Here is a 24303-nt window from a genome sequence, read left to right as displayed (position 1 = left end):
TAATATCTTAGTTTCATACTATCTAATTTTTATGTATAGATTTATACCTATATAGTATGAACCTGTATAGATTCAGACCTATAAACAAGGTTACACTGAAACTGCTGCCAATTACTTGGCCATATGATGCTAGGAAAGTAACTCCGTTTCCTTATCTGTAAAATAAGGGTAATGTTCCAGGCCTTTCTTCTATAGGTTCTGTGGGAAAACAACAACATACTATATGTGGAAATACTTTCTAAATTGTAAACCTTTTTGGAACTGGAAGCAGGAATTATCAGGAAAGAAGTAGACCATCTAAGGAACTGTATGCTTAGCACAGTTGCTTACTTTAGTAAGTACTCAATAAAAGTGGTGGAGTCGAAGTAAAGACAGCAATAGGCTGTTTGTGTGTGTGTGCGTGCGTGCGTGTGTGTGTGTGTGTGTGTGTGTGTGTGTGTGTGTGTGTGTGTGTGTGTGTGTGTATGATCTTCAGGGATAGATCTTTTCAACCTGCACTGGAAGCTGATGCTTAAGTTCAAACTCATTTATTGTAAGTTTTTCCTCATATCAAGGTTCAATTTGAACAGGACACCGTGTAGAGACAAATGTTGGACCAGGTAACTGAAAGGCCTCCATCACTTCAATTCCCCAATTATAAAATAGGTATTAATATTGATTGATCTAAATAAAATGATGAAAGAATTTCAAATCCTTTGTTACTAAGCAGATGAAAAAGGAGAGGTGATTACTTCAAAAATGTTATCTAGGCCAACTGCCTTGCACAAAGTTCTAATTTCCCAATTGCATGTACAATTTCCATTGTCTTTCAAAGGAAATTACAGCCTAAGAAGGTAAAGTCAAGAAAGAAATATTTAGGAAAGGTACAGCCAACAAACATACAGTCCTGAAAGTTACCTCCTTCATCTGTATGCGACCATCTTCAGAGACATCCTGGGTAGTGATAAATTGCTGTTTCATCTTGTGCACATTTTCTTTCATGACTGCATCCTGCAATGGGCCAAATATAACCACATTGAAGCCACTGGGATTTCAAAAATATAGTTAGGATAGCCAAAATTCAAAGCACACAGCCTGATAATAATGGTATTCTAACCTGGAAAGCAGGTTCCTTGGACATTTATAGTGATCTTACCCTTTTGTATATAAGACACCAGAGATGGAGACTTCTTGAGCAACCAACCACTAATCAGAATCTTGGCTAGGTAAAATTTATAGTTAGTGAGTTACTAAAACATGGTGAAAAGGAGCTCAGAGACTAGAGGTCTAAAAGAACGAGTTTGAACATTATTATGTATTTGGTTATGACAAAAGACTACATTGTAATTAATATACAGATGTTCTTCCCAAGAACACAGAGGTTTTAAATTTTTAACTGAAAAGTCCAGCTGTTTTGGGCCTTCAAGTTGCTGTAGCCCGTTCTCTTAATCCTCTCCTTGTCCTTTGAGGAAAAAAAAATAGTTAGAGGGAGAACAAAAAAGAAGAAATCAAAGTAATGAAGTAATTGTTGAGTTACCAAAAATGTCACATCTCACTTTCTTTGTACAACCTTCTCTACACATTAACATGTCTTCTTTAATGGATTTCAGGGTTATTACAAGAAAGGTGATGTATATAACCAACAATGAAGAATGAATTATAGAGCAGGAGATGAGAGGCATAGATAATCCTAAACAGTGCCTGATTTCAAGATTCCAGACTTGCTGGAATTCATGCTAAATTCATTCTCCCTATGTCTGGTCTCGAGCCAAGGCTGAAGAGAAGGGCTGAGAAGAAGTGACTCTGTTGACTGACTACCCTCCTCCCTGCTGGTGTCGGGGGACGGGGTTGATGCTGAGCTTCCAGGAGAGTCTCCAGATGCATCATTCATGAACACATGTGTAAGACAGTTCTCTGGGTGGCCTTGGACTAACTCAGTTCTTCCTCCTTTCTCATTTGTAGTTCTCAAGAATAACCGTATAATGTGCTGGGAATGCACCATCCTTAAGTAAAGAAGAACTTGCTGGAACAACCAGGCTCTGTTCCAGTCCTTCCTAGGACAAAATGTCCTAAAACACTTTAGCCCAGCATGACATGTTACCCCCGGGTATAAAACCAAGGATAGACCATTTTCTATTGATCATCTACCACGTGCCAAACGCAATTCTGGCTCCCGGTGACACGATGGTCAGCAAAACAGACCTGGTCCTTGACCTCTATGGCAGGCTGGTGGAAGACATCTTTGTCTGCCTTCCTTTCCACTGGGCCTCTCCTTAATGGGCTTCCACAAAAATGAGGAGATGGTGGGAAGGGAAGTGTGGTGGAGAATTAACAGCACCCTACATCTCATTCACAAGAAGATGGAGGAAGGGCAGGAAAATGAACATTTCTGAAGTGCCAGCCAGGGAATGGGCACTAACCCAGGCTCTTTCAAAAATGTTACCCCACTGAATCCTCACAATGGCTCTGGGAGATAGAAAAATACTCACTACACTCTTCAGCCCCTGGCTTCATTTCTGGCCTACTAGCTTTTTCCTGTTTAGGTAATTTTTTTGATCTATATGTTCCAGCTTTTTACATAGAAGTTCTCTTTTACCATTTTCCCACCAATGGCTGGAGAAATGTCTCAATTTTCTAATAGTCTGGACTTGGATGGGCCGTCAGTAATGCCCTTTTCGGGCCGAGCCCGTGGCGCACTCGGGAGAGTGCGGCGCTGGGAGTGCAGCGACGCTCCCGGCGCAGGTTCGGATCCTACGTAGGAATGGCCGGTGCACTCACTGGCTGAGTGCCGGTCACGAAAAAAGACAAAAAAAAAAAAGTAATGCCCTTTTCTCCTAAGGAAGTCATCTCTTCAGCTGGCCGTTTGCATATGTGAGTGTTTCCCAGGGAGTGGAAAATCTAGTAGGAGAGTTACAAAAACTCATTACTTTCTAGATCTTGACATATGAAAAGAGGAATACTTGAATTCATGATAATTTCATCTACTTCTGCACTATAAATTGAGGTATATGCTTCCTTCAGATGAGTCTTGGTGATTTGAGAGCAAGAGAGTGGGTAAAAGAATCAGAAAATATTAGGCACCCTTTTTTAAGGATCTGAGACACTCTTTCAATTTACTGATGGGGAAACGGGACAAAAGGATGAATCGTCATGCAGCTGGATATTGGCAAGAACAAGCCTGGAACCAATACTTTTGATATCTGGTCCAGTGCACCACATCTTGCTGTTGCTGCAGGTAAGCAGTCAGCATGTAGTAGAGAGCTCAATGCTAAGTGATGTGTAAATGAGAAATTATTCAAAGAAAATGCAAAGAGGACTTGGTAACTTTCTTCGGGATTTATTCAGGATAGGTTAAGGCAATTGGTTAGATAACATAATGCTTTAAATATTATGAGGCCATGAAGATTTGAAAGCCAATTCTTGGAGAGCCAGGGAACAACGTGGTCAAAAAGAACAGCTTTATGCTAGAGCCATCCCAGGGCCTTATTGTAAGATCTTGACCCCTAACATTGGTGTCCTAGCTCACTAACTAATTAAAGGATATGGGTAAACAGCAAATGTTTGATGGTGGGTTATGATAGTGAGGCAGAAAAAAGGCTCTGAGCTTGGATGGGGTTTAAACTATTGGATTCCCTAATATCGCCTGATTTTCCATACTTCCAGGATTGGGTGGACACCAAAAATATAAGGAGCGACAAAGTTTTATGTCAGTCAACAGTCTGCCTCTCCCTTGCCCAACCATATGCAAACTTTTGCCTGCAAGTATAAAAATGGAACTGTACCTCCTTTTTTTCTACTCCTCACCTTTTGCTGAAAGGAATCAGAATATGATAAATGGATGAAGTACAAGCAACAGAAAGAGTATAATGAACTAATGGCTTGTATAGTCCCCAAATGGATACTAGATACTGAGGAATCAACTTCATTTGGAACAAATTGCAGCGAAGGTGAGTCTCTTTACAAACAACTAAGTTTTGTGAATAAGGACTAAAAATAGCATATTTGTGTATAGCTGTGTTTTTTTTAAAGGTAAATCTAAATCACTAGTACTTATGATTGAGATGATGTATTAATCAAATGAATTTGTGTATTATAGCTATACCAAGGCCATCTGCTATTTCTATGGCTCAGGTCCTGTACTCAGAAACCCAAAATGATTAAAATAAGAGGACTTGGGCAGATTGATTCTGTAAATACATCAACCAAATATATTCACTTGATGATTAAAAATGGAAAATAGTCAAGGGCCTAGTTGAAACAATGAATACTTTCTTAAATGAACACACAACAAATTAAAAATATGAAAAAAAAGACATTGTTGGTTTAGAACCAAAATCTCAAGTGAAGAAATGAAAAATAATGTCTGAATCAATTGTCTAAGGCTGAGCAAATGTCGTGTGATCCCTGAGGTCACGTCTATTATCTACTCTCTCTCTGGGTTACCTCCGTTGCTCATGAGGGATCAGAAGGCGATAGTGAGAGTGATTTAAGGCATGCCCCAAAGGCTAGTGTGGCTTAGAAAACTTGCTCTCACAAATCAAGAATCCCACTGGCAGATGAACTTCTTTAGATCTTGAAAGCTTCTCAGTGTTTAAGAGCGTGAACTTCAATTACCCTGTGTGGGGTAACCCCTTGCAGACCTGAGACGAAGGGGGTCCAGAATAGACACTGGGAAAATTAAGGACCCAAGAAGACACCACGTCACCACAAGATCATGTATACAGTGGGTGCTTTTGCAACTAAAAAGCTTTTCAGTGTGTTGTCTCATTGGTCTTCATTATGAGATAGGCAGGGCAAAAAATTATTATTCCCATTTTATGGATAAGACAATGGAGAACCAGGAAGTTTAAATGGTATGTTGATATCACACAGCTATCAGTGCAGAGCTAGGACATAAGCACCAGATTTCTGTCTCCACATATTCATGTAGCTGTCCTTCTCTGACACCATGAAGCTTCTCTGGAGTGAGACTTAAAGATCTGCATTTTTTTTTTTTTATCTGTGAAAGGTGAACAGGTACTCTGAGACTCTAAGATCTCCTGCCAACCAAGTTTCCTCATGTGACACACCACTATACATAAAGAGAAAATCCTGTCTTGTCTCAGCACCATAGACTGTGTGTGCCCACGTTTGGGAGTGCAGGCACCCACCATACAGGACAAGCATGATGGAAACCACTCAGCAGGGTGGGCCTTCACTTCAAATTTCAGCTTGACCTTTTAGATTAAAAACTCTGCCATTACAGTAATCATTGCTTTGTCTCTGAAACATAGGATTCGTTGAATGAACAGATGGTTCTTTATGGTGGGCTGGGCATTCCCAAAAGAAGTTAACTAGCATAAGCCATGTTGGTAGAAAATTAGATTTCAAAGTAAATGTGAAGTCAGAGAAGCTGGAGCCAGATTCTACATGCCACCTTTTGTCTGAAGGCACAGAGCCTTGACTTCTGTTCTCTCAGACCCCTAATCCAAATGCCTTATGACTACCTCTTGGACCTAACACAAAAGAGCCTAAGTATCCCTCCTTCACAATTCCCCACCAGTCCTTATCTGAGACCCTACACCCTGCCGCATTGCAAGAGGCTCAGGATATGTGTAATCTGAACCTGAGGGATGTGTACAGATAGAAACTAATGTGGCAATGGACCGGCTAGATCTAGACCTGGTTTAGAGGCCAATTCCCAGTATTTGTATATGTGCTGCCAAAGCAAGCACACAATTCCCAGTATTTGAAAAGAAAAGTGTTGGGGGAACACAACAGAAACAGCAGCAATAGCAGCTGATGGTTGCATTAAGTCAATCCCGTCTGAGACTGTGAGGAGCAGTCATTACGAACAGACTGATTGCTCTCCAAGATTGACTAGCAGGCAGCTTGCTGTTAGAAACCTCAAAATACCTTCTTCTGATTCTCTGTGACCCACTAATCAGCAGAGGAAATTAGAGCTATTTGGGCCTCCGCTGGCCACTCCTAAACACTGCTGCTGGCTTCTGTACCTGCCAGGCATCACCAATCAAAAGTAGGTGTCCCAAACAAATGGAGACTGTCCTTGGCTATAAGGGCTTCTGCTTTTGAAATCCTGCCCTGTTACTAAGGACTTATTTGTGGCCTACTCATTGTTCATCAGGGGAAAAGTTCAGAATTAGGAACAGTTTCCTTAATCATGGTTGTCCAGACAGCACAGAGTGCCCAGCAAAGATCCCTGCAACTCTTCAGAGTCATGTCTCAACATTTTGAAAGGGAACCAGTAGCAGATGATACCATTTCTGGTTAACAACTTAAACAGCTGATCACCCTGGTGCCAAAAGCTCTCTCACTGGCCACTTGCAATGGAGAGATGCCTGGGACTGCTGCCACAGCTCTGTGGAACCGGCCTGATTATCCTGGAATCTCCCCTCCACAGGCAGTCACTGGTCCTGGAAGCACAGAAGGTGAATGGAGACGCAAACTGACTCAGGGTTCTTTTAAAAGGTCCTTGGCAGACCTCAACTATACATATGGGATGGGACCCAGGGGTCTGCATTTTAATAAATACAGATAATGATTAAGCACACCCAAATTTGATATGCACTAGTATGAGGACTTTGAGACCTTCTAAACTTTTTCCAGCCACAGGGACACCTGCACTGAACCCAGTTGCCTAGGACTCTGGCGACTCATTTGTTGTCTCCTTTCCTCAAGGTCCATGCTTGCCCCTGTGTTAGAGGGTTAGTCCACAGGCCAGATCTGAGGGAGGGGTGGGGATAAGAAAAACCATACTGAAAGAGATGACATCCCTCTTTGCTCTCACTAATGGCAACAATGCCTCTAAGGTTAGCCAAAAGCTCAGAAGAAGACAGCTCACAGCATCCTCAGCCTAGAACAGACCTTTGTATTTGAGTAGCTGCCTCCCACCTTCCATGACTGGAAATAAGACACTTCCAGCTTCAACACTGACAGCTATTTTTCTCCTCCTTTTCTGTAAATCACTAAAGCAATGAGCCTTCTGAAAAGATGTGAAGTTCCAAGTCTCTAGGGATTTAGATTTTTAGGAGTTGACCATCCAGTTTCTTCCAAGGTTTCAAGTAGTTTTACTTTTATCTTTTTGCTTTCCTCAAATACTCCATCCATGGTTGATGAAATGGCATCTGACGCATGGGTTCCTGGGATGCCATGAGCCTTAGTACTTACAGATGTAAGTGGGCAAGGCTGAAGAGTTTCACTGTGGACTGCAGGCATGTGAAACTGGGCAGCAAGATTAAAGTGGGAGCCTCAGGTCAAGGAGGCTTCCTTAGCTCTGCTTGTAGCCAGTGTAGGTGCAGAAAGGAAGGAGAAAGAGAAGGGTGTGCGAATGGTCTGACCTGAGGGGAAAAGGGCCCTGTGTCTCCATCCTTCTTACCTGCACTTCCTTCACCTCACAGGCTGCACAGGGCGTGGGCCGGGTGTGGGGGGAGCAGGGGCAGGCATACAAAGAATGATAAAAGCTACAAAAAGAGCAAGATGAGAGACCAGTAAGGAGACAAAGACTTGGGGGGAGGGAAGAGAAACAAAGTAAATGAAGGGCAAAAAGAGAGATGAGACAGAGAGATAGGAAAGGGAGAGGAAAAGATAAATAAAAGACAGAGAGCTTTGAAAAACAGAGAGACTGGAGACAGAAGGGAAAGCAAAGAGACAGAGAGATGGAAAAATAGAGGAGAAATAGCAATCAGAGAGAGACAAGAGAGATGAGAGTCAGAGAGGAAGGCCAGAGACACTGGGAAATGAGAGCCATGAAATACAGAGACGAAGAACAGAAACAAGCAGAAATATAACAGAAACAGACATAAAAAGAGGGACAGAACATGACAGACAGACAGACAGACAGAGAGACCAAGAGGTCTGTGTGGCTGATGGAGGCCAATGGCAGCTTCTTTTCTTCTGAGCTGCTTCCCTGGCCCCCACACCCTCCCCATGCTCTCCTTGGTGTGGGGAGCCTCTTGTTTCCCTCACTGGGATCCTACGTGAGAATGCAATCACTTCAGTATTCCTCCAGGTAAACAACTGAAGTCTGAAGACAAGCTACCTCCATAATTCTCTAATGCACTGTCCCCAGAGCTACTCCCCTACCATGCATACCCTCATGGAGATTTCATCAGATTAAGCCCATCACTAGTGTGGCCTGGGCTCATGCGTCTCTGTGTGAGTTTTTCCTCTGCTTTGGTACAGGGGTCTTTAAAAGTTAATCTACATCTCTCAAGGCCAGATTTACCATCAAGGAAGGATATAGACACTGGATAGACTGGTTTACATTTATCTCTGGGTTCTGGATATGTTGATTACTTTCTGGTTTGTCATTCCCTGAGAAATCTGTAACTTCTCCCAATAAAATGAATAATGGAAAATGATTTTAAATGGTTTGTTTGTAGTTTGCTATCAAAGGAGTAACATATGCACTAAACATCCAGAACCTTAACATGCTTAACATCTTTTCCAGCTTTTTGAACAAAGTGAGCTACCTTATCTCCAGGTTTAAATCGATTAGCAGAGGCATAACCAGGGAGACGTTCAAAACAGAGTTGACTGAGTCTACAGTTAGTTAGGATCTCTGAGTGGTTGACAGATGTTAAACTGAAAGTCAGTGACTAGCACATCTAATGCTGCAGTTGTACCATTTTTAAAATCTTTCTAAATCCCTCCGTGTTGCTAGGAGAGAGAGAAAAATTACATGCCTGCAAGGAAGAAAAGAGGTCAGATGGGATTAATAGGTACAAATCAACATAAGAGTCAAACGCTTATATTCACTAAGAGACACATAAATTAATGCTTAGTGGTGCAAGTACTTACATCAGTACCCAATTTCATCAACATGTGGTAAAAGAAGGCATCAAGTTCCTTCTCTTCTATGTAACCTTTTTCTAAATGCAAGAAGATAAGCATAAATAATAGTCATTTATATAGAATAACGTGACATTTAGTACTTATCTAAATTTGTTTTTAACCTCACAATTTATAAAACCCCCATGAATGCTGTTCTTTGTTATTCCAATAACTAAGTGCCAACATCTATCTCTAGAAGATGTGGATTTGAACAGTATGCACATGTTCCAGAGTAAATGCTTTATGCTGGGGCTTATATAAATATTTGGGTTACATGCATGAATAAATATGAGCTTTAGAACAAATTTCAACTCAAGGATTTTGGAAGCTAGGAAAAGCTTAATGAGTTAGTTTGAAAGGTTAAAACACATATTTTAGATGTTTTCTTTATGTTTCTTTAGTTATTAATAAAGAACAAAGCAAATGTTAAATAGTTTTATTTTTCAAGTAGTTTGGGTGTTTTTCATTTTTTGGTTTGGGTTTTTTTTTTTTTTTTTGGTGGGGAGGTCGTTTTGAGAGTTGGTAAAATTTATCCTGCCTTTGAGAGAGTGGGGGGTGGGCGTGTACAGCAAAGTCACAGGGTAAAAATGAGCACATTTAGGGAAAGCTGACCTCAGATAGCTGAGTCTCAGCCCACAAGCCTCGAATATGTATATATATGTACACACACGCACACACACACCTGGGAGTGGAGGGCAAGTCCTTCCCCCCGCCCTGAATTTTCACAAGGTTTCTAGATATGTAAAACGAATATATCAAACAAACATCGGTTAAGTGCGCTGCATTAAGTATATTGCATTAACAACGCAGGTCGACAACTTTTCCTGCAGGGAAAGGGAAAACTCTAGGTACTGTATTTTAGGACCGGGCGCTGAGCTGAGTCTACTCCTGAGCGTGCAGGTAAGTGGCTTGTTCTACTCACCATCCGCATCAAAGCGCTGCCAGACGTGCCAGAAGCCAGCGGCGTCCAAGCGTCCCCGAGTCGGTCCGCGGGCGCTGTCCATGGTGCTGAGCACGAAGCCAGGCACCGGCGCGCTACGACCTCGACAGCTTTGCTAGGGACTCCCTTATGATATTACCTGACTCCCTCGCCCGCTTCTTTCACTCTCCGATTCGCTTTGGGTACTTGTCTGTGGGGCGGGCTCGAAGGTAGCTGGCGAGGCGGCCGGTGTCGCCGTGTCGTCGCCGAGCAGTCCCCCAGCCCCGACCGCGGGTTCTCGGCGACAGCAGCGGCTTGGAGCCCGCCCCGCTCCAGGCGCGTCGGTGCCCGCCCCGCCCCGCGCGTGGTCCTGGCAGATCCGCAGGGGAGCTCTGTCTGTCTCAGCGCTGTGGGGGATTCGGGAAGACAGGGGCTGTCTCAGGGCGGCCACGGCTCGCTGCCTTTGCCCTTTAACTTGTTTGTCAAACTCAGAGAAAACATCTGCCTTACGTTTGACTCACCTTCCAAACTTGTGACTCCAGAAGTTTTTTTTAGAGAGTTGCCCATTTGAAGGGTTGGAAGAGATGTCAGTGTTAGGGCCCTTTGGACCTGAGATTTAGAAACGTAGTGTGGGGATAGGGAGAAGTCAAGGGAGACAGCTGTAATGCGCAGAGGTCACAATTAAACAAGGAGTCAGTCAACAGTAATTGTTAAGCCCCGATTGTATAGGACATACACATTGCTGAACCATAATGCACTAAAAGGACTTGCAACTAAATAGAGATACTGCAAGGCACTGTGGTTTAAAGTGGTATCGTTAAGATGGTGAGGTACATACACACTAAGCCATACTCTGCCAGGAAAAGAGAGTCTGGGGGAGACGTAGTGGCTGAATGCAGAATTCCTAGGCTTAGATGATTGTGTTTGTCTCCTAGGAGCCACTTTAAGACAAAAGGATAAAAATCATTTGGAGGAACAGAACTTTCTAACGATCAGAGCTGTTCAAAATTTGACTGGATGCTTGGTGAAAGTGAACAAACTATATCTATGGCTTGTGACTATATTCTTAGAACGTTTTGTTGTAGAATCTATAAAAGGAGCTGGGGCATTTGATAAGAGAGTTGAACAAGATATAGATCTTCTTTATGGCACTCTGACTCTGATTATTAACATTCAAAAGCACACATACATAAGCCATCTAAACTAGAGTAGTAAAAAGAACCCGACACTCATGTACAGATAGTTCTGGGTCAGGATTCCAGCTCCATCATTTACTGGCTTTGTGACCTGAACATTAGTTTTCATCTCTAGCCTCAGTTTTATTTTGGGTTTTTTTTTTTTATTGGTTATGAACATTCATGAGATACAAAGCTGATTGTCATCCCTTGTGCCCATGATGTGAGGGTCAGATTCATACTGGCAGCATACCCATTACCACATATTGCATTTGTACCCCATATCCCCCACTCAATTATCCCCAACCTCCCTCTCCTTCCTCTTCCCCCCCCCTCCACTTTGTAGCCCAAGGAATGTTCTCTCCCTCTGCAAGTCCAATGCACCGCTGTGGTCTTTCTTTCCTTCTTTCTCTCTTAGCTCCCACATATGAGTACATGTTAGACTGGCTATAATCAAAAAGACTGAATAACAAATGCTGGCGAGGGTGTGGAGAGAAGGAACACTTCTGCACTGTTGGTGGGACTGTAAATTAGTACAACCACTATGGAAAACAATATGGAGGTTTCTCAAACAAATACAGATAGATCTTCCGTATGATCCAGCAATCCCACTTCTGGGTATATACCCAGAGGAATGGAAATCATCATGTTGAAGGGTTGGACTCTCATGTTCATCGCAGCTCTGTTTACAGTAGCCAAGACATGGAGCCAACCTAAATGTCTGCTGATGGATGACTGGATAAGGAAACTGTCATATATATATATATATACACACACACACCATGGAATACTACTCTGCCATAAAAAAGAATGAAATACTCCCATTTGCAACAACATGGATGAGCCTGGAGAAACTTATGTTGAGTGAAATGAGCCTCAGTTTTTTAATCTATAAAATAAGGATTATAATATCTGCAATGAAGGGCTGCCATGAGGATCAGAGCCACCCATAGCAATGCAGAATGAATTATAGCTGCTATAGTGTTGTAGGTGATAAGGGGTAACTATATTGTAAAATAGAAAAATGGTTTTGAGAAAACAAGGCAAGTCTGAGAACTGTCATAACCAAGAAGAGTCTAATGAGACATAACAATTAAGTGTAATGTTTTATCTTGGATGGGATTCTGCAACAAAACAAAATAAACAAACAAAAAAGGACATTAAGTAAAAAATTTGAAAATTTGAATAAACATGGTCTTCAGTTAATAATAATGAAAAAAATGGTTGAGAAGAAAACAGCTGTAGGTTTGGGGCCCAGCTTTTCCTCTTACTAACTGTGTGATATTGGGCAAGTCACTCAAAGAAGCCTCTTTTTCTTTGCCTGTAAAACGGGAATAATAGTAGCATTCATCTTATGTTGTTGTTATAAGGTTAAATTAAAGAAAAATATTATGTAAACCTCTCAGCACCATGCACACAGTAAGTACTCAATGTAAGTTAGCAACTAAAATGATGAATCTTCCATACATACATATTTGGAAGATGGTGAAATAAACTTCAGGATTTGGGGGAAGGGTGGCTTAGGTTCAAAGAGGAAAAACAATATCATCACTGGTGGGCAAAGTCTTGGGTACAAAAACTGATGAAGAGAATAGCAGGAAGAGAGGAAAAAGAGCTCAGTATCCTTGGTTACCATATGTGGCCCTGGGAAGTTACTGGACATAATGTCAGACATCAGTCAGGAAGAGTAATCTGTGTGAACTCACCAGGTCGATGACTGATCTCATTTTCTGATAAATAGTGGGAAAGGAAAAACAAGGCAAATGTCAGAAGTAATAATTAAGATCTAATGTAGAGGGATGACTAGATAAATGGTGATAAATCTCTATGACAGGCTTTGCTGTATACACAGAAATCTTGATTTTGAAGCCTGATGACACAGAAAAATTCACAGACATAAGGTTAAGGTTAAAAAACAAACTACAAAAGCGTACATATAGTATGACCCAATTCTGGAAAATAAAATAATGTTTCTACACATAGAAAAAAAATGAAAGAATATACACTAATAATATTATTATATTTATCTCTGGAATGGGAAAGAGGGAGGCTCATGGGTGATTTTAATTTTGTTATTTGTTATTCTTTTATTTTAAAACTTTCTACAGTAAGCAAATAATACAAACTAAATATTTTAAAGTTGTAAAAGTGAAATCTAGGGAAAGAGAAAAGTACAGCTACAAAGATTGCTGTTCTTCTCAGGACTGGAGAACAAATGGAAACAATTTCCAGGCATCAGGATCTCTGAAATTTCCATTCAAATATTTATTTTCTGTTTTCATTGTATCTAAATATTTATCATGGCACTGGATAGATAATGTTCGGGTACCTTGCACTTCCAGATATACAGGAGATTTCCTTTTGGGAAAATCATTCAAAACCTTGACAGAGAAGAGACTTTTTAGAAAGGTATTTAAAGATACTGGATCAGCAGCAGACATCTTTAAGTCCGTCTCCCTGGAAAGGCTCTCCTACTTGGGGAGGGAGTGATGGGGGTGGGGATAGAAGGACCAGAGGTGATTTACCCAAGACTTTTACTGTCCAACCAGAGAACTCAGAGTAAAGTGAATACTCACAAAGCAGCTATAATCAATCTGAGATAACATTATGTGACTTATAGGCTAATTTAGCTGCTTCCACAGAGATTCTGATTTTAAATGGCCTGGAGTGAGCCTGCTATATTGATTATTTTTTAAAGTTCCTTTGAGGATTATTAGGGGGAATTAGAGTCCTGACTTGCCTTTTGTTCCCAAGTTTCCTTCTGCTCATATTTTGCTCATTTTATTATTTGGGTATGGCTTCTCTGAAGGAAAACCTGGAAAAGGAAAAGACTTCTAAAAATTTAACATTAGTTTTTTTGTTAATACCCATCTCTTTCAAAAAGAAATTAGAATTTATACTTATAAGTCATTCTGGTTTTGACAATTGATGGATGAAACCAGGGACTAAAATCCATTGTTTTTCTATTCTTTCTACTGATTTTATTTTCTCCTGCAATCATTTCCTGCTTTTCTCATTAGCATAGCTAATTGATGGTTAGTTGTACAAGAAACAGCAGTGGTCTATAATTTGAAGCATTGCTAATTAACCCTGATGCAAGCATTCAATTCTAAGCTAAAATATCTACATCTTTTTACAAACTCAGAATGACATTTCTAAGTGGAAATATAACAAAGCTTTTTTTTTTTTTTTTTTGGTATCATCTCCCAATAGCTATTAAACATTCAAGCATAGTGGATACATCACAGATTATATAGTAGAGCTCAGAATTCAAAGAGATAGCCTTGATCTGATGCCACACCAGCTCCAAAGAGCAAAGGAAGTGGACTGAAAGAAATTGGACAATGCTTATCAGAAGAAAGTAAGAAAACACTGAAAACAGAGTTAATATTTCTTTTAAAATTCCTTTTATTGTTTCCTTTGCAATCACCTGAATAGTACAGATAATTTAAATAACACAAATCAGAAACTACAAATGAAAGAAAGAAAGAATTCCCCCACAATTTCACCACCTAGAGAGAACCAATAATAACACATAGTGTATGTCTTTCCAGTCATTTTTTTATATGTGCAAAAATTGGATTATACTGCTCTGTAACCTGCTTGTATCACTTAATATTATGAACCATGTCATTAAATATTCTTCTATGATGTCATTTTAACATTGGCATTATCATAATTTATTTAACTAATATCCTCTTTTGGGACTTTCAAATTGTCCCTAGGTTTTTACTATCCCAATCCGTGCTGTGACAGTGAAATGTTTGCACACTCTCATAATTATTTCTTTGGGATAAAATTCATAACATTTTAAGTCTTTAGTACACATTCTTAAAAATTATTTCCATCTTGATTTTACCAGTTTATACTGTCATTAGCAGTGGAAGAGAGTACCTTTTTCCCTCCACATTAACAATAAAAACAGACATCTTTGAATGGGACTAATTCCAAAGTAGTAGTTAATAGTTATTTTATGGTGGTTGTTTTGTGTAGTTTAAAATTTATTAAGAGGTGGGCTATATGTTAAAGTTAAAGTCTGTGACACTCAAAGGCTCATCAAAATCCCTCGTGCTCTCTTCCTGCCTTACCCCACAACACATAGCATATGGCAAAGTGTCTTCCAGACATCGACTGTTTAGTATTTCTGTATTGCCCGAATGATAACCATTTTTTCTTAATGAGTTATATGTCACTAAATTATGGAAGGAGACTTTAATAACCTATACTAAAACAAGCCAGTTCTTTAAAATCTCTAGGTCTGTTCAAATAAGTCAAAACTATAAATATTTTTCCAGTCACTTATGTAGACATTTTATTACAAATTTAATAATAGAAAAGCACAGTGTAGGTTTTTAAATTTACTTTCCTCCTCACGTTTTTCTTCCTCTGGTTCTACATTCTTAAATTATGTAGAGGTTTGTATCCCTTAACATCATGTGTGATGCATAATATTTACTAAATCAGTGGTAGCCATAGCTAAATCTAGGTGACTACACAGAGTAAGGACACTGTTGTATCTATTTCCAAAATGGTTTGTAAATCTTGTTCACAAAATATTGTTGCTTTAATAAGCATTTCTTTTTATAACTTAATTATATGGGTGCTTAACTTATTAATTTGTAGCTTTTTTCCTTTTAATATGATCATTTCAAAGCTGTAAATTTCCTTCCAAGTACTGCTTTAGGTACACCCTATGAGTTTTAAGTATAAATTTTTTTCTGATTTCTACTACGATTTCTTTTGACCCATGAATTAAAATGGTTTCTAAATTCTAAAATTTGGTTTTTCTAAATAATTTTTTGTTACTGATATTTAATCTAATTGCATTGTATTTGGAGAATGTGATCTCTGGTAGCCATCTATTGAAATTTGTTGAAGTTTGCTTTATGGCAACGTAAAGTAAATTTTCCTAAATGTTCCATGTGTGCTTGGAAAAATTGTAAATTTTTCAATTTGAGTAAATAGTGTTCTATGTATGTCCATTAGATCAAGTATATTAGTTAGGTTGTTCAAACTTCTATATCGTTACTGATTTTTTGCCGGCTTGATTTAAAAATTATGTTAAAAATCTTCCATTCTGATGGTTGATTTGTCTCGTTTTTCTTGTAGTTATTTCGTATTTAAAAAATATATTTTAAGACTGTGATTGGGTGAGCATTAATTTACAATTATTATCTGTTCTGGTAAGCTGATTCTTATTATCATTGTTTAGTGACTTTTTATTTCTTATATTTTGCTCTACTAAAGTCCATTTTATCTAATATTAATATAGGTATACCAGCTTTCTGTCATAGAATTTGCTCAATATACCTATTTCCATTCATTTACTTTCATTGTCTTACATGTTTTAGATATCTATAAAATATTTAGTTATTTTCACTTATTGTAATTGTTGATAAATTTGGATTTATTTCATGTTATTTTTCTTGCTTCTTGTATGCTTATCTTTGTTTTCTTTCTCTCTACTTTTGATTGATTAAATTTTTTCTCTTGTTCAATTTTTCCCATTTATTAATTTGGAACTTACACATTCATTTTCTGTTTTAGTTATTTTTTACCCTAGAAATATCAACATGCATATTTAACTTTTAAAGCACAAATTGACTAATAAATTTACAACTCTCCCAAACAACATAAAACCTTAGAATATTTTAGAACTGATCACCTCATCCCAACCTACATGCTATTGTTATTATGCATTGTAAGTGTATTTCTAATCCACAGAATATTATCATTACTTTTTTATCCAGTAATATTTGTTCAGATTTTCCCACATATTTGCCATTGTTTTTGCCTTCTTGCATTTCAGAAATTCCATCTGGGATTACTTTTATTCTTCCTGGAGAGCATCCTTTAAAATCCCTTTTATTGAGGGCCTGTTGGTGGAAAACTCATTGTTTGCCTGAAAGTGCTTTTATTTCACCTTTGCTTTTGATATATAATGTTGCCAGATGTTGATTTAGAGCTGACAGCTACTTTCTCTCAGAACATTGGAATTATTATTCCCCCATGGTCTTCTGGATGCTTTTGCTGATGTTGAGAGGTCAGCCATTGGTCTATATGTAATTCCCTTGCAGGTATCTGTCCTACAGATACTTATAGCTACTCTAAGGATTTTCCCTGTCTTTGGTGTTCTGAGGTTTCAGTACAATGTGTCTGAAGTGGGGTTCCTTTTTTTCTTATCCTGCTTAAAACTCGTACAGCTACTTGAATCTATGATCTTATATCTCTCGTTATCTCTAGAAAAATCTCAGCCGTTTTCTCTTTAATCTCAATCTCTCTCTTTCTCTCTCTCTCTCTCTCTCCCCTTTTGTAGGATACACCTACAGCCGTACTCATTTTTCAATGGTAGGTCAGTCAACACACCTTATCCACCACACTGTTAGAAACAGAAATTATTAAGTTCTTAATGCTAAGACTCCTTGTAAAAATTTTCATTTTTCTCTGTATTGATGCCAAATTAAAAAGTGTGAAACTGGTTGTTTTAAATCTCAGTTCTTAAAGTGATGGAAAGTTTTGATGTAACTCCTTCCCTCCCTCCCTCCTTTCCTTCCTTCCTTTTTCAACTCTGTAAAGTTTTTCGACCCAGCTGTATTCTTTTTCATGAGAGTAGAAGCCTGAGGCTGAAGACAAGACAAAGAAGAGAGTGATTTATAAAATTTGTTTGTCACATACGCTTATGAAAGCATGCATAACAGTGCATGCGTAATAATGACTCATCTTTGTCAGTCCTTGAATTTCAGAGATGTTGTTATGGTAGGCTGAAACATTTTCTACAAACCTTTGAAGACTTGAATAAAACCAGCTGGTGAATTAAAGTGCAAGAAGGAATAAGTACAAACTTACCAGGTAATCTGGGTGTTTAATTGACTGGCTGCTGCTAATTACAAAGCCCTGACTAAGAAAGAGCTGTTCTCAAAGTGCTCCACACAGCTAAATCTTCGGAATGGGTAAGGGTGGGGGAGGTTGCACTGACTGCAGCTCTCATGCTGAATTCAAATTGCCCTCGTAAGACTTCCATACCCAGATCTAGAAAGGAAAGACCACCTAATTCAGTGTTTTCCAAACCTTGCCTGCTTCATAGTGTAATTTGGGTTAGGGGTGCTCATTAAATATAAAGATTCCTGGTTCCAAATCCAAGACCTGATTGATTAAATTCTCTAAAGCAAGGGCCTAGAATCTGTATTTTAAAAAGTTACCCAGGAGATTCTCATTATCCATCAAATTTGGGAAACATTAATCTAAAATTGTTAAGGAAAATGAGACCCAGAGAGTTGAGATGCCTAAGGTCACCCAGGATTCCTAACTAGCTATCTTGTGTCCTTTTCTTTACATCTATGGAAGGTTGGGGGAGGGAATAAAACTGACTTCTATCATCTGCCTCCGATCACCCAGACATAGCAATGGGCAAATGTGGGCCCTTGGGCAAGTCAGGAAGGCAACAAAGAGCTATGCATTATGGATTGTACCTTCTGAAGGATCTTCTTAAAAATTAAACAGAACTACTCCATTCTTCACATCCTGGTGGCAGAAGGTGAAGATCAACAGGGTCTCACTAGGTTTCTTGTTTTCTTCAAGTTTATGCCTCATTCAAACTGGGAACCCCTTGGGCACAAAGCCCAGTCTAGTCTGTGATATCTCCTACCTAGTGCATGCTGAAATACCAGCCAAGGCTTATGCTTGGGTAACTCGAGTGTTTTATTTAGAAAACAGTAAGAGGCTTCAGGGCATGTGATTGTGTGTATGTCTATGAACGTTTAGAGCCAGCACAAGTGCACCGTAGGAACCCACGCTTTCTGTTTGGGACTAAAGGTGTGTTTCTGAGGAGAGGAAGAAGTTGGGACAGGCACAGGAAGGCTCTAGACTTTTGACCTTTTGCAGCTAATGTAAACTGGCATTTTCCTAAGAATGAATGAATTTGTGTGAGGCATTCAAGAGATGAGCCTAGATATTTTTCTAGGAGCCTACCCAAACTTCCATGGGACAGTATAGTGGATTGAATTATGTCCCTCCAAACTCCCTGAAGCTTGAATTGTGTCCTCCAAGTTTAATGTATTAGAAACTTGGCCCCCACTGTGACTGTTAAGAGGGTGGGAAATTCTATTTGAATTGTAGGATCTTGCAGTAGTGAATGCATTAAAAATGGTGGTCAGGGATGTGGTTCTGAGGGCTTTAAAAGAAGAGGAGAGTCTTTCTCTCTGCTCTCTCTGCTTCCACCATCTTGCAATGTGAGACCCCTGGGTCACTGTCGCCACCACCAGATGGACTTTGGACTTCCCAGCATCAGAGACGGTAAGCAGTAAATTTCGTTTTCTTTATAAATCACCCAGTTCCATATACTTTGTTATAAGCAAATAAGCAGACTAACACAGTCAGGTAACAAATCCCTCAAATAAATAGAACAAACAGGATTCATTTGTTTCCTGGGGGTATCTTTGTTGACCAGAATGTATTTCATGAGGCTATAAGTAACTGCTGAGATGGTTCCCTTTTCAGGAAGCTTGAGGATAAATCAATATTTTTACCTGGAGATATTTTGGGTGGTTTCACTGACATCACCTGGACTGATATTTCCTTGAAAGAAATTTGGCACTTCAGGAAATAGGACTGGACAGAGACTTCATGAATACGACCCCAAAAGCACGGGCAACCAAAGGAAAAATAAACAAATGGGATTATATCCAACTAAAGAGCTTCTGCACAGCAAAAGAAACAATTAAAAGAGTTAAAAGACAACCAACAGAGTGGGAGAAAATATTTGCAAAATATACATCTGACAAAGGATTAATATCCAGAATATACAAGGAACTCAAACAACTTTACAAGAAGAAAACAAGCAACCCAATTAAAAAATGGGCAAAAGAGCTAAGTAGGCATTTCTCTAAGGAAGATATACAAATGGCCAACAGACATATGAAAAAATGCTCAACATCACTCAGCATTCGGGAAATGCAAATCAAAACCAGACTGAGATACCATCTAACCCCAGTTAGGATGGCTAAAATCCAAAAGACCCTGAACGATAAATGCTGGCGAGGTTGTGGAGAAAAAGGAACTCTCATACATTGTTGGTGGGACTGCAAAATGGTGCAGCCTCTATGGAAAATGGTTTGGAGGTTCCACAAACAATTGCAGGTAGATCTACCATATGACCCAGCTATCCCACTGTTGGGAATATACCCAGAGGAATGGAAATCATCAAGTCGAAGGTATACCTGTTCCCCAATGTTCACTGCAGCCCTCTTTACAATAACCAAGAGTTGGAACCAGCCCAAATGTCCATCATCGGATGAGTGGATATGGAAAATGTGGTATATCTACACAATGCAATACTACTCAGCTACAAAAAAGAATGAAATACTGCCATTTGCAATGACATGGATAGACCTAGAGAGAATTATATTAAGTGAAACAAGTCAGGCACAGAAAGAGAAATACCACATGTTCTCACTTATTGGTGGGAGCTAATAATAAATAAATAAATTCACACACACACACACAAAAAAAAAAAACCGGGGGGGGGGAGACATAACAACTATAATTCCTTGAAGTTGATACGACAAGTAAACAGAAAGGACATTGTTGGGAGGGAGGAGGGAGGGAGGTTTCGGTGATGGGCCACAATAATCAACCACATTGTATATCGACAAAATAAAATTAAGAAAAAATAAAAAATAAAAATAAAATAAAAAAAGGTTTAAAAAAAATTTTTAAAAATAGAATGTGAAAAAAAAAAAAGAAAGAAATTTGGCAAAATTGGATGCCAAATTCTTCTGTGTTACCTCTAAGAGGAATGGCAGAAGGACCAATGGGTAACATCTTCATGCCAAGCATAAGTTTATTTTGTGCCTAAAGCCTGGCTTTTTCAGTCTATGTCTGCAAGGGAGGTTCATCACTGCTCCCTGTGGCATCACCTTGATTGGGCCTGAAGGGTCTAAGAATGACTTTGCTTACATGGCTGGCAGTTTGTACTGTCTGTCAGCCAGGAGCTCAGCTGGGGCTGTTTATGAAGACGCTTCAGTTTCCTTCCATGGAGCTTGCTTGGGCTTCATGGTAGCTGGATTCTGACAAATTCTTTCCTTGACCAAACTTTAGTCAGGTTCCTGAACCTTCTCCTAGGCCCATCTGTGCACTTCCTATAAAATCCACTTTTAGCAAGAACATTGCTAAGTCAGTTTAGCAAGAACCCCTCCCCCCACCCGATCTTCAATACCTGATCAGGTTCCTCATCCTCCACCATCTTCCAGGTGATGTCTGATCACCCTGGCCTGTCTTCAGCAAAAATCTTGTTAGGTCATTTTAGCCAGAATCCCCTTTACCCATGACGTTTCCTCTTAGTAATTTTCCATCCACTGACCCCTACCCTGATCCTTGGCTATAAATGCCCACTTGCCTATATTCTGGGTTGGGCCCAATCTCTCTCCCTCACTGCAAATTTTTTTTTTTTTTTTTTTTTTTAAAAAAGATGACCGGTAAGGGGATCTCAACCCTTGGCTTGGTGTTGTCAGCACCACGCTCAGCCAGTGAGCAAACCGGCCATCCCTATACAGGATCCGAACCCGTGGCCTTGGTGTTATCAGCACCGCACTCTACCGAGTGAGCCACGGGCCGGCCTCTCACTGCAAAATTTCATCACAGTGGTCCCGCACTCCCCTCTTGAATAAAGCCTTCCATACCATGCTTTAACAAGTGCCCTTGAATGTGTTTTTTGTTTGTTTGTTTTGTTTTCTTTAACAATTCCAAGAGGGGGCATTCTAAGAGATAAATGCAGAAGCTGCAGATATCTTAAGGCCCAGTCTCATAAGTTACACAGCATCACGATTGCCGTATTTGATGTGCCAGAGTCTGCCTTTCAAAGCAAAGCATTGTAAACACTTTTCAGCCACCTTTCATCCACCACAATGATCTTTCTGACTTTCAAAAAATGCCTCTCCTTTTTAAATAAATTTCTATTTTTGCCTTGTGGGTTCTTTTTCTTTTTTAATATCTACATGTTTTTAACATCCTTATTTTAAGTTCCCTTCAGATTGTTTTATTATCACTGGTGGTGGGTTTCCCTGTTGTTTTGTAATTTTTGCCCATGAACTCATCTTCATGGGAATCCAAGCCTGCCCCCTTGTTAGGTGTTAGTATGGAAAGGAGAGTTTCCCACACCTGCTCAGTCATCATCTTAATCTGAAGTTCTCATGATAATTCTTCCCAAGGACAACTTAAATCTTCCTTTACAACCTGGCCTCAGCCAATCATTTGCATCTTCTCTCCATATTTAAAATCAGACCTGAACACTATAGCGATTAACTTGAAAGGTTAACAGTGATTTCTTTACAGGTAGGAAGAAAGCTACTTGCTAGGAGGAGGAAAATAGTAGTACTAAATATTCAGTTAAATAAATATCATAGCCAGTGTCTATGATATTAGTTGCAAACATTTTCCCCATTTCTCATATATCTTTTAACTTTCTTTATAGTTACATTTAAAAATTCAGAGTTGGAGTTTTCCAAAAATTTTTATGACTTCTGGATTTGTAGAAAGGAAGATTGTAATTATTTTAGGTATTTTCATCAGTGTCTTAGCTATTGGACCATTTTCCCATTGACTGTCTCGTATAACTTTGTGATTTTATTACTCAAAATTTTTGTCATGGTTGTTTCTATGTCACACGGTATAAATGAGGGTTATAATTCATTTCCCAAGCAGAGCCACCATGAGAACACACATTTTTCCTGAAAAAGAACAAAATCATGAAATCAGAGATACCACTATCATGGTGCCCCAGCTAACAAATGATACACCCATCTTCACACGTTTCTTTTCGGCTTATTCTTCAATCTCCACTTTCCACACACTCTGCCACGTGGACAGGGCTGGAGAGGCCAGAGGCAAACTCTGTTGAAAGTCCATCCTGAACTCTTGCTGCTGCCCCAGCGGGAAGGTGTACAGTCTGCTTTGTCCAGACCTTAGGCTAAAGGACACAAATGGTTTGTTTTGCTCAAATGTGGATGAGCATAACTCATCAGGAACAGGGGATCCATGTATAGGAGCCAAAGGTCCATAGAAACAAGCACCTTTTCTTGCCTACCATTATTCTCTAAGTTAAACTCCCTCTGGGGCTCATCAAGGAAGTCAGCAATAGATTTTGAGACCTTAATTGGTCCATAATTACTGCTGATTTAGGCAGGATTCATTTGTTGAAATAAAAAAACATGTTCAAACTAGTTTAGGTTAAAAGGGTTTACTGTAATGATATGAGGGACTATTACAGATACAGGGCACAAGCAAAACCGATGCATCTCGTGAACACTGGAAGGTTGTCAAACTTTTTCTGCCCTTTTTCTGAGCTGTTTGTTTCTTATCTGCTTCTCTTGGCAACTTCTGCTTCATTCCCTGTCACACACACTTAAGTCTCTGAGTAAAGTTTCCTCTGATTTGAGTATACAGGCCCCCCTCCCCAAAATGGTGATCTCAGCCTCCAGGTCTCTATGAACTTCTTGCTGAGAGGTCAAAAAGCTTTGTCTGTAAAAGGGCCAGATAGCAAATATTTTAGTCTTTCTGGACCCATTAAACATCTCTGTTGCAACTATAGAAAGTCATAGACAATATGTAAACTAGCAGGTGTTGCTGGATTTGGCCTACGGGCAATAGTTTGCCAACCCCTAAACTAGATATAATTCACTTTTCCAAATTATTTGGAGAGAAAATTTGACCGGTCTCCTGTGAGTCAGATATTCACTCCTGCTGTGGGTCAAATGTGTTCCCCAAAGGTTCATGTATTGGAAACTTGATCCCCATCATAACAGTGTTAAGAGGGTGAGAAATCAGACGATGGTAGTGCTGAATGGTGGGGCCTTTAAGAGGAGATTGGATTGTGATGACTGTGTCCTGGTGAATGGTTTAATTCATTCATAGAGTAATGGGTTAATGGTCGGGTAGCCACTGGAGTGGCACTCATGGCTTTATAAGGAGAGCAGGTGACAGGTTAAAGAGCTCTTGCCAGTCTTGCTATGTGACTGCCTGTGTCACCACTGGTGTACAGGGCCCCCACCAAGAAGAAGGCCCTCATCAGATGCACCCTTGGATCATGAACTTCCCAGCCTCCAAAACTGTAAGAAATAAATTTCATTTCTTTATAAGTTACCCAGTTTCAGGTCTTCTTTTAGAAGTCACGGAAACAGACTAATACAACTTCCAATCCAGTCATTTAGGGAAGAAGGTGTAGGGTTGCGCCTTTGGACATATGGGCTAGTAAGAAAGATGGGCCCTCTTAGGAGAGTAGCTCAATTTTGTTGTCTGTGAATGGAGGAAAGAGTTTGCATATCTGACTTTCAGGCTGAAATACTAGTACAGATGAGCAAAATTTCCTATATGCTGGGTATGCTAGGTCCACATTAAGCTCCATAG

At 39.6% G+C, this 24303-nt stretch overlaps 1 protein-coding gene across 1 annotated transcript in view; it reads right to left on the bottom strand.

The window, feature by feature from the left end:
* The window catches only part of SCGN (secretagogin, EF-hand calcium binding protein), a 46703-nt gene extending 36888 nt beyond the window's left edge, over nt 1–9815 (bottom strand). The window contains exons 1-3 of the mRNA XM_063098423.1: nt 9734–9815; nt 8779–8849; nt 898–990 (exon numbers count right to left, since the gene is read on the bottom strand). Of these exons, the coding sequence (XP_062954493.1) occupies nt 898–990; nt 8779–8849; nt 9734–9815 (246 nt within the window). The remainder of the gene's footprint in view (nt 1–897; nt 991–8778; nt 8850–9733) is intronic.
* Between the last annotated feature and the right edge of the window lie 14488 nt (nt 9816–24303).

The sequence above is a fragment of the Cynocephalus volans genome, chromosome 5, assembly GCF_027409185.1.
Source record: "Cynocephalus volans isolate mCynVol1 chromosome 5, mCynVol1.pri, whole genome shotgun sequence".
NCBI lineage: Eukaryota > Metazoa > Chordata > Mammalia > Dermoptera > Cynocephalidae > Cynocephalus > Cynocephalus volans.
This window is presented reverse-complemented; position numbering and strand designations above follow the sequence as displayed.